Source organism: Sinocyclocheilus grahami, unplaced genomic scaffold (assembly GCF_001515645.1).
Source record: "Sinocyclocheilus grahami isolate Dianchi unplaced genomic scaffold, SAMN03320097.WGS_v1.1 scaffold125.1, whole genome shotgun sequence".
In the NCBI taxonomy this organism is placed as follows: domain Eukaryota; kingdom Metazoa; phylum Chordata; class Actinopteri; order Cypriniformes; family Cyprinidae; genus Sinocyclocheilus; species Sinocyclocheilus grahami.
The window spans coordinates 1401358-1413584 of NW_015505304.1; the positions used below are offsets into that span (position 1 = coordinate 1401358).

At 34.7% G+C, this 12227-nt stretch overlaps 1 protein-coding gene across 1 annotated transcript in view; it reads right to left on the reverse strand.

The window, feature by feature from the left end:
- The window catches only part of LOC107590158 (calcium-dependent secretion activator 1), a 125618-nt gene that overhangs the window by 56062 nt on the left and 57329 nt on the right, over positions 1–12227 (reverse strand). Inside the window, exons 8-11 of the mRNA XM_016278774.1 lie at positions 6384–6495; positions 5488–5627; positions 4602–4665; positions 1289–1397 (exon numbers count right to left, since the gene is read on the reverse strand). Coding sequence (XP_016134260.1) covers positions 1289–1397; positions 4602–4665; positions 5488–5627; positions 6384–6495 — 425 coding nt within the window. The remainder of the gene's footprint in view (positions 1–1288; positions 1398–4601; positions 4666–5487; positions 5628–6383; positions 6496–12227) is intronic.

Genomic DNA, 12227 nt, shown 5'->3' on the forward strand with positions numbered 1-12227 from the left:
ATATATATATATATATATATATATATATATATATATATATATATATATATATATATATATATATATATATATTGCTAAATAATAGTTGCATGATAGCCAAAACATTAGTCAATATGTTCACAGAATCTGCAGCCTAATGTAGAAAGTATTTCAATTATATCAAATATTTTAAATTGACATTAATTTTATTGCATCATGAACTGAGATGATCTGTGAATATTTAGTAATAGTGTATTTATAAATTACAAATTACAAGATTACGTATTTATTAATGAAGATGAATACATATTTATCAATATTATTGTATCCTATTATATTAATAATTAGTTAATAATAATAATAACAATAATGTTGCTATTTTATAGAATAAATGCTGTAAAATTATTAATATTATTTGCATGGCCGCTTTAATCAATATTGATGTGTAGAATCTGATTTTAAAAACATAGTAATTGCTTTTGTTGGTGCAACCTAAGGTAGTAAGGTTGATTCAACCATGTTAAACAATATTTTTACTTTATTATTCAGTTAATACAGATGTGGCCACCTGAATCACATTTTTTGGTTATCTCACAAACAATGTTTACACTGTAATTGATTTAAATGAACCAATATTGCTTTATATTGATATAATTGTTTTAATTTATTCCATTTATGTCACAATATTTAGCATGCAGTGCTTGATTACGCATAGACTATAAATGCTTCATTAGTCAAATTTCAGACCACATGAAAATAAAACATTCTTCATAAAACATTACTGCACAGACACTATGCAACACCGATGAATATTAGAGATTTAGATAACCCGTGTACAGTGTGCATAATGTTTTATGCAAAGATACAGAAGGTTTCAATGAAAGATTATTGATCTTAACTTGTTAATTACCTGTGTTTGTTTAACACTAATAAAATGAGTCACCTATTCTTTGGGAATTAATGTGTATGGGTCCTAGAAACACATGCCACCTGCTGGTCTAACAGGTACTTCTATCCAGCTTATTTTGCAATGCTTTTTGTGAATGCACAAGACTTTGGGAAAAAAACTATGTGCTATATGTTTATCATTACAACAATAAATAAATATGAAAAAAATATGATAACAAATACCAGTTTGCAATATCAAGCAGCATAATGGGCTACTTTGGTACAGATAAAATAACTGGAAGCAATTGACATCGGAAGCCTCGGTCATTCAAACTACAAATAAAACAAGGTGGGTAGAACAGGTGAAGACTATATTCACTGTGACATCATTGACTGTAGCAATCCGATTGGCTGCAGTGACCTGGCTGAGGGTCGGTGTAATCCACAGTGTATCCGTCCAGTTGGAGAAGTTCAACAGGTTCTGCTTTCTTCTCCCTGTAGCTACACATGGCAAAGGTGTACTGGCTGACCTGGAAAGAATATTGGCACATTAAACACAAATCGTGAATTACACTATTAAGAACTAGAAAGGCAAAACCCGAACAGAAATATCTACTTCAGGCTAGTGATAGGGTTCAAACGGAGGGTGGCAACTCAGAGGGAGGCTGTCTCGGTCACTGACGGTGTACGGTTGGACTTGTAAGGTTTTGTCCTGCCAATCAAACGGGACTGACAGAAGAGTGTGGGATGACACGCTGTCACTCTGGATGCGAGTCGTGCAGTTAGGTGCCAGTCATACACACATTCCACACACACACACACACAAGACGCTCTCCGGCCTCATCCGCAGCATTGCACCAATCCAGCGCCTCCATCACCTCTGCTGAAAGTAGCAGCCCTCCCTCACTACGTCTCCGAGTGACATGATAAATTCAATGTCATGTGTGTGATGGGCACTTGGGCTGGCTTCGGGGCCCCAATCTGGCTTGGTGGCACCCAGGTGCCTTCGGGACGCCACCGGGGCACACGCACCCCCCACGCTCGCACACACATGTATACACGCACAACCTCCCATCAATCCGCTGAAGTCCGGGCCTGTCAGAAGCCGGAGCGGTCGCTGGCGGGGCCATTGACCCGCTGTCAAACCGACAGTTAAAGGATTTTAAATGACTTTGCTTTCTGATTACCCCTGCATGCTTTTGCTCTTTTAAATAACCTTGTTATTGTCGATGCTCTGCCAATTGCATTGTGGATGAAGCGAGCGGGAGAGCGGGCGCAAATCGATCACTAACGCTGGAAATATAAAGCCGAATGCCAGACACACAACCTGAGCCCCTCCCGGTCACTCGAACGCATTACCATATTCAGATGCGTAAGGCTGAATGCCTGAGCCAGAGCATCGGAGACGAGATGAGGGGAAAGAGGAAGCGAGCACAGAGCGTCTGCCCGCTGTTTTGTCACATCGCCTACCGACCGTAAAATAATTAGACTTCAGTTTGAATCATAATGCTGGCCTTATGCTGTCAACTTACTGACAACAAGAGCATTTAGAGGCACGAAGACAGACGATTCGGCTGCTATATAATTTATATGACTGCTTATCAGTGCTCTATAAAGGATAGAGATGTTAAAATTGATACAAACTGTAGAAATGAAATGGCAGGGTGGAGCCACGGGGAACTCTGTCACAACCTTTTCGTGACACCTTGTTTCAAAGCCAGCCTGTGTCAAACAAGAGCCCTAAATGGTCTACATGGTGTGGTAGTAATCTATGAATAATGCAACAGTGAACTCACACCCACCCTGTAACACAAGCCCCATAATGCAGGGGCATTTACATAGAATCATTCAGTGTCAATCAAACTCTGGTCACTCATAGATAGCACATCCTGCATACTAAATATTTATGTATGTTCAGCAAAGAGGCATTCAATTGATTGAAAAATGACAGTAAAGACATTTTTAAATTATATTTAAAAAAAAGCTGTTATTTTGATATTTCTATTCACTGATATACATTAATAATAAGAAGAAATGTTTTATTGAGCAGCAAATCAGAATATTAGAAAGATTTCTGAATGATCATGTGACATTGAAGACAGGAGTAATAGCTGCTGAAAATTCAGCTTTGTGGATGTTTTAGAATGTATGCGACCCTGAACCACTAAACCAGTCATAAGGGCTGAATAAATAAGCTTTCCATTGATGGCTGGTTTGTTAGGATAGGACAATATTTGGCCGAGATACAACTATTTGAAAATCTGGAATCTGAGGGTGCAAAAAAATCGAAATATTGAGAAAATCACCTTTAAAGTTGTCCAAATGAAGTTCTTAGCAATGCATATTACTAATCAAAAATTAAGTTTTAATATATTTATGATAGGAAATTTACAAAATATCTTCATGGAACATGATCTTTACTTAATATCCTAATGATTTTTGGCATAAAAGAAAAGTCCATAATTTTGATGTTTTTCTTTTTTGTGGTCCAGGGTCAAATATTTAATTGCAATAACATTTCACAACACTATCTTTTTTTAATGTATTTGCAATCAAATAAATGGTTAACATAAAAGGCTTCTTTCAAAAGTAAAAAAAAAAAATCCTACCTCCCTTTAAATTTTTGAACGGTAGTGTATATAAAAATACAAAAAAATGGTTACTTTGATGTTAATAACAGGGTCGGCACGCATCATATAAATTTAGCTAATTTTGGAGCTACTGCTGCATGATCTGACCCTTAAAATGCCTGATGATGTAAACTAATGTAATTACATTGATTTATTCAGGTTAAATTATATTTTTTCAATAATTTAGGCAAAAATGCATAATGCACCTTATGCTCACAAAAAATGTTTACAGCGTAGATTTTATAATATAGGTCTTATATTGGAGGGTTGTTGGTTTATACTAAATATTGTATTAAAATTCAGTATTTCACTGTGTATGTGGTATAAAATTTATATATTTTTAAAATGTATAAATGTATATATATTTTTAAATCTAAATAAAACATTAAAGATGCCACAACGTATTCTGGAGCATGTTTATGTTAACATTTACGAGGATTACACAGATGGATGTGTTGACATTTGCGTGAATACACAGGATTTAACAGAGAAGAAACAACAAAATGCAGAAAGGAAACAAACAAACAAAAAGTTGTGAAAACCAACAAAATCAAACAAACAAAAAGCACAGACACAAAAAGCGCATTCTGGCATATTTTCTTACCCACACTGACATTCGAAAACACAAAGGGGGCATCGTGTAATGTTTTTCGCTTGCATGCACACAAGCACACAGACACACACGCACGCACGCAAACACTAAGGTAAATAAATAATGTCAGTGTATTGACTGTTGTTTGTCACTTGCTGTAGCCGTAGCTGCGAGCGACTGGTGGGCGTGTGATGTGGGCTCTTTTAGCTGCGAGTGCTGGTCCTTTACTCTGTCAAGCCGCCTGTCAACTTTTAGCTCTCAGACATGTTACAACCCGCCACAGAGGAGCTGACTGAACAGCAAACAATTGAGACAGAAATAAAAAAGGCTCCATCGAAGTACCTGACACAGTGCTCGATCAGAGAGAGTCGGGAATCTAGTCTACTTCACTGGAGCAGTTTTGACATATACAATAGAAATGGAAATGCACAGCACTCGATAAAAAAATTCTGAATCAAAAGGGGAGAAAAAGGTCTCCATCAGAAGTCCCACCAAGGTGAAAAAGCACATACCTGCACCAAGACGAAGAATCTCTTCTTCCATCTTTTCCACAGGTTTCTTTGCACAACAGGAATAAATTATATTTTAAAGTACGGTATATTAAAACAAAAAAACAGTTATTCTAAATTGTAATAATATTTTACAATATAACTTTTTAAAGGGTTTTTTTTCTGTATTTTAATCAAATAAAATCAGCCTTGGTGAGCATGACATACTTGCATTAAAAGTTACATACATATGGTTTTCAGTATTTTGCCTTCTTTTCTAGTAAAAATAAAAACATAATGAAAAAAATATATATATATCCTTAAAATAAGGATACACATTTCACAAGACAAAGACAGATGAAAATATACTGAATTAAATATGTTCTACCCCATTGGCAAATTGTTTGCATTATTTTTTACATTCATGCTTAAAACATACAAAAAAAAAATCTATTTAATAATTTAGTAATACATTTAAATATTTCATCATGTTTATTCATGTCTTATCACCTTTATAAATTATTGTGTTTTAAATATGTTTATATACTTTTAAAATCTTAAAATATTTATATTGTAAAATTAATCCATTTATATTGTACAGGATTTACTGATACAGATCTCGTTCATCATATGCATCTGTTGTTAATAATTTGCTACTGTATCCACTAGGTGGAGTCAAGAGATCACAAGAGTGGTGAGGCCACATGTTCATTGAACCAGTTTATAATTCTTGCCTTTCAGTGTTGGTGAAATAGGCTGTTTTGAGCCTGTGCATATTGATACTATTCAACAACTTATTGAACTCTGTTCAGTTTTGGGTCAGTGTAGAACTGATTGTCCATGTCAGCAGATTTCACCTTCAGCAAATCTTAACAGCAAAATCAGAAATTAAAATTTTGAGGATGTCACTTACCCACAGTGCTTCATGTTCTGTGGTTTGTCCATACGGACAGCCAATTTGATCTTCAGGTCATCTGGGCAACCTTTGGCAACAGTAATTTTATGGAGCTCACATTGTTTGGGACTATTGGGTGTTGGATGCAATAAAACCTGGAATCACATTATGAACATTGCATGAACATTATTTTAACTTCAAAATATAAAAAATAGACCACACTGAAATTCTATAATAATATAAATTTTATAATAAATATGTAAGATTCTGCACTATTGCTAAGCTGTCATTAAAGCAAAAGTGGACATACCAAATATTAAGACATAAAATTAATTTTAACTTTTCACTGTTATGCTGATAATTCAATTTGAAATCAAAATAGTTTTAAATTAGAGTAAAAATACAGTGGCTATACTGTATATTGCATAGCTAGCTCAAATATGGCAATGAAAAAAGCAGGATACCGCAGCTTTCCATTCCCAGCAGTGTTCTGATTTATCACACATTGGATCCCATTATTTTCTCTATCTCTCACTTCACTTTGAAGTCATCTATCATTTGCATAAGAGCCGACATCAGCACCTTATCTTTCTGTTTTTATATTAGTGCAGGCTTATTGTTTAGAGAGAATGAGTGATAGAGAGAGAGAGAGAGAGAGAGAGAGAGAGAGAGAGAGAGAGAGAGAGAGAAAGAGTGGAATAGAGAGACGATATGCCTCATTGACTCAGCACTGGATCAAATCCATTAGAACAGCTACAGGCACGCAGGGGGGCTGCTCATTTTGGAGCCGATCACCTCCTCATGGCAGAACTGAGCTCAGATCAGTGCTGACTGCTTAAAGAGCTGTGAGAGTATGGGCTAGAATGAGTTGTGATGGGTTCAGTGTGTGTGTGTGTGTGTGTGTTTCTGACCCGTCCCAGCTCTTTGTCCTCCAGTGCCAGCACTCCTGTGCTCTCAGTGAAGAGTTTCACCTTTACTGCTGGAAGTGGATGAGTGGTTGTGAAGTCTCCTTGAGTACCCCAACTAAATGAGAGAGCGATTAAATCATTGTTTTTTTTAATGGTTTTTCAACTAGGGGTGTAAAACTACATAAATATGATAAAAAAATTGCATGCATAAATTTAATAATCAATCATGATGACTATAATAATAATAACAACACCATGTTACAGAGACTGTCTCAAACTGCACACTCACACAGAGAATCATGATACATGATATGCAAATCTGTTACATATATTCCACTGCCTACTTAAAGGGATAGTTTAGTAGCCTTTGATGTCCATAGTATTTTTTTCTTCCATACAATGGAAGTCAATGGCTACTGTCAACTGTTTGGTTACACAAATTCTTTAAAAAAAAAATTAATAAACTCATACTGGTTTGAAAAAACTTGAGGGTGAGTAAAGAAACATTTTTGGGTGAACTATCCCTTTAACACCCAAAAAGGGTTATTAGTTTGTCAGCATGATGTTATCCTTTATTTTTTATTGGTAATAAACTGTACAATGTTTTTTTTTATCAAAAATAAAAAAAATGTAAGACTGTTATTGAAAAGGTTGATATATTATTTTTGATTATAGAATTTAGATTATTCAATAATTGATGCATAATATTCGATTAAAGTGAAAACAGTTCTCCAATTGTCTTTTAATTTAAAAATCAGGGGTCATCATTCATTCATTCATTTATAAAATTCATATTTTTATTTAGCAAGGATGTATTAAATTGACCAAAGGTGACATTAAAGACATGTATAATTTCAAATAAATGTTGTTCTTTTGAACTTTCTATTTAAAAAATATTAAGCAGTACAACTGTTATCAAAATTGATAACAACAAGAAATGTTTCTTGAGCACTAAATCAGGGTAATTCAGAAAATTCAGCTTTGCCATCACAGAAATAAGTTAAAGTTACATTTAAATAGAAACCATTCTTTAAAATATTTATACACACACACACACATATTGTTTTTTACATTTTCGATCAAATAAATGTAGCCTTGGCAAGCATAAGCAATATACATTTTTTTTATATATATTTTTGTAAATGTTTATGATTCTTTCAAAATAATTGAAGCAAATGTAATCAGATTGTGTAACAAAAATAATCTGCATTGAAGAACTTCTTCGAAGTCTTTGATCTGTATATACTGAAGAAAAAAAAGTATGTATATATAGGATTGAATCTGGCCTGAATCTACTGTGCCTATTAATAAAAAGGCAAAAATCTGATAACAAGCTAAAAAGAGCTTGTCTACACACATAAGTAAGTTTAAATGTATTATGCACTCTTTTATTTTGTGAAGAATGCCTGAATCAAAAGGACAAGTACAGCAGCTTTGTTGGCTTGTCTGGCAATACACTGTGTGTGTGTGTGTGTGTGTGTGTGTGTGTGTGTGTGTGTGTGTGTGTGTGTGTGTGTGTGTGTGTGTGTGTATGTGTGTGTACATGAAAGTATTTGTGATGCATGTGTGTGTGTATGTTGTGATCCCTTGAGTTGAGGGGGGCAATCATCTGGCCACAGTGCACAGGGGGAACAGAGCACAGTAAATGGGTCTCCATGGCAACCCCCTCTGAGCCTGGCTCCCTCTAGATAGCCTGGGGTGAGGCTAAGGGTACACGGATGCTGTGTCTTCATGTATGTTTGTGTATGTGTGTTTGCTGTGTCGGTGTATAGAGCTGTTCAGCCTTCCTTCACATCAGTGTCTCAAGGGAGATGTCTGATGCATATTCGGCTCATGGCGTTTGGAAGAAACGATAAATGCTGTTAGCAAGCACGCCATCAATACAAGATCATGAAAAGTGGGGTTTACTAGGACTTGCTGTGGGCTACAGCTTCTGGGCACAGCATGTGAACTGTGAACTGCTGTTTAGTATCAGCAGCCGCCTGTGGCACAGCAGATGTTATATATTCCTTTTCGATTTTTGTTACTGATTTATCTTTTTCAAGACATAAAACTATGATCTATCTATCTATCTATCTATCTTCTCACGCTACTAATTAAAGGTCTGGGCCAGTAAGATTTTTTCATGTTTTTAAACAACGTCTTTTATGCTCAACAAGGCTGCATTTATTTGATCAAAATACAGTAGAACAGTAAAATTGTTAAATATTATTACAAAAATATACATTAATTACATATTGCATAAATAATTACATTATATAAATGCACTTTATTCCTCTGATAGCGAAGCTGAATTTTCAGCAGTCATTACTCCATTACTTCAGTCACATGATCTTTCAGAAATCCTTCTTATAGCAAAGAACAGCATAAATAAAATAAAAGAACAGCATTTTTGAAAACAGAAATCTTCTGTAACAATGTAAGGTTCCTGACTGTTATCTTTAACCAATTTAATGCGTCCTTGCTGAATGCATGTATTTAAAATATATATATGTGTGTGTGTGTGTGTGTGTGTGTGCGTGTTTATATAAATATAAATAATATATAAATAAATAAATGAAACCTGTTTTATTGGGAATGTCCTCAAATGTATCATTATTAATAAATAATGGTTTTAAATATAAGGTTTTGATATAATTCTATTAATTCAGAATTTTTGGGGTAGGGTTTTGGTTTCAGTTTGTCTTTTATAGGTAGATAGCTAGGCAAAGTTGATAAAGCATGACTGTAAATGTCCTCATAACAATCTGGCATCAGATCTTCTGCCTGGAACAGAACAGCTGTCTGATGACACTGATATGACCACAATCTGTAATTGTGTGTGTGTGTGTGTGTGTGTGTGTGTGTGTGTGTGTGTGTGCATGTGTGTGTACATGAAAGTATTTGTGATGCATGTGTGTGTGTATGTTGTGATCCCTTGAGTTGAGGGGGGCAATCATCTGGCCACAGTGCACAGGGGGAACAGAGCACAGTAAATGGGTCTCCATGGCAACCCCCTCTGAGCCTGGCTCCCTCTAGATAGCCTGGGGTGAGGCTAAGGGTACACGGATGCTGTGTCTTCATGTATGTTTGTGTATGTGTGTTTGCTGTGTCGGTGTATAGAGCTGTTCAGCCTTCCTTCACATCAGTGTCTCAAGGGAGATGTCTGATGCATATTCGGCTCATGGCGTTTGGAAGAAACGATAAATGCTGTTAGCAAGCACGCCATCAATACAAGATCATGAAAAGTGGGGTTTACTAGGACTTGCTGTGGGCTACAGCTTCTGGGCACAGCATGTGAACTGTGAACTGCTGTTTAGTATCAGCAGCCGCCTGTGGCACAGCAGATGTTATATATTCCTTTTCGATTTTTGTTACTGATTTATCTTTTTCAAGACATAAAACTATGATCTATCTATCTATCTATCTATCTTCTCACGCTACTAATTAAAGGTCTGGGCCAGTAAGATTTTTTCATGTTTTTAAACAACGTCTTTTATGCTCAACAAGGCTGCATTTATTTGATCAAAATACAGTAGAACAGTAAAATTGTTAAATATTATTACAAAAATATACATTAATTACATATTGCATAAATAATTACATTATATAAATGCACTTTATTCCTCTGATAGCGAAGCTGAATTTTCAGCAGTCATTACTCCATTACTTCAGTCACATGATCTTTCAGAAATCCTTCTTATAGCAAAGAACAGCATAAATAAAATAAAAGAACAGCATTTTTGAAAACAGAAATCTTCTGTAACAATGTAAGGTTCCTGACTGTTATCTTTAACCAATTTAATGCGTCCTTGCTGAATGCATGTATTTAAAATATATATATGTGTGTGTGTGTGTGTGTGTGCGCGTGTTTATATAAATATAAATAATATATAAATAAATAAATGAAACCTGTTTTATTGGGAATGTCCTCAAATGTATCATTATTAATAAATAATGGTTTTAAATATAAGGTTTTGATATAATTCTATTAATTCAGAATTTTTGGGGTAGGGTTTTGGTTTCAGTTTGTCTTTTATAGGTAGATAGCTAGGCAAAGTTGATAAAGCATGACTGTAAATGTCCTCATAACAATCTGGCATCAGATCTTCTGCCTGGAACAGAACAGCTGTCTGATGACACTGATATGACCACAATCTGTAATTGTGTGTGTGTGTGTGTGTGTGTGTGTGTGTGTGTGTGTGTGAGTGAGAGACAACAAATCTTGTTCTGCCACATACCGAGGAGTTTTAGAATGCTATTAAACCTGTTATTAATGTGCATGAGTCTTCTTACACACATTTCACATAGGCTTCCTCTCATTTTCTCAATGAGTCATCTTTACATGACCATTTGCACACAGAAGAACAGCATTACATTAGAGACAATCCGACTCTATGTCTGGCACATATTTTAAACAGGTTACAGTGCTCAAGGCCTGACATTATCATTTAATAATTATAAAGCCTCACTGTTACTGGGACACCATTTTAATTCTAACAACAGGTCCCAGAGGAATGTGAGTAAATCATGATAGCAAGACAGAAAATGAAAATACTGTCTTAATAACTATTATGCTGTGTTGACATTAGCTTTACTGTTTTTATGATTGGAGTATTATGCTCCCAATAAGGTCTGGCTGCATGTGTCTCATTTTAAAGTTTTATTATCTCAGATTAGCCATACCAGAGGATAAAACACAACAAAAAAATATTTTACAATACTTATTTTTGGAATATAAGTTACATGTTCTGAATAATTTGAAAATTCGATGCTCCTTTCTTTTAAATAAGAATAAATAAAAGTTACACTGCTTACACTATGCATTTAGAAATATATTACTCAAATGTGACCCTAGACCACAAAACCAGTCATAAGGGTCATTTTCTTTAAAATTCAGATTTATACATCATCAAAGCTGAACAAATAAGCTTTCCATTGATGTATGGTTTGTTAGGATAGGACAATATTTGCTTGAGATACAACTATTTGAAAATCTGGAATCTGAGGGTGCAAAAAAATCTAAATACTGAGAAAATTCCCTTTAAAGTTGTCCAAATGAAGTTCTTAGCAATGCATATTACTAATCAAAAATTAAGTTTTGATATATTTACAGTAGGAAATTTACAAAATATTGTCATGGAACATGATCTTTACTTAATATCCTAATGATTTTGGCATAAAAAATCGATAATTTTGACCCATACAATGTATTGTTGACTATTGCTACAAATATACCCATGCTACTTATGACTGGTTTTGTGGACCAGGGTCGCAAATGTCAGAAGTTGCCATATCAGTGTTGCCAGAGAGTGAGCCATATATTTGTATTCATTTGCATGTAAATGAAATTCACTGTATCAGTGCACAGTGCTGCTAGTACTAATAGAGCCAGAGGGTGGCAGTAAAAGAGCTTACATTTCTATATACCAGGGGTTCTCATCTGAATTTTCAAAGGTCCGGACCGGAACAATTGGTTATTACAAAACTTGTTTTTAATAAACATACATAACATGCATAACAAATAAACACATTTTTTGAAAAAATAAAGTGCAAAAGTGGCAAAACAATTAATTTACGTGTCAGCAATAGAGGTCAACCAATAAGGGTTTTTCTCTGGCCAATGCCGATATTTAGAAATCAGGGCAGCCGATATATGATGCTGATTTTTTTGGCCGATATGTTTGGCCGATTAATTTTTTAATTTTTTCCTTTATCTCATAAAAGCGAGTTTGAGTAAATGATTATTGCAGGGCACAAGATGGTAATAGTAGTAGTAGTAGTAATAATAATAATAATTTAATTAATAATAATTATTAATATTATTATTATTAGTAGTAGTAGTAGCCTAATTCATAGTAATAATAC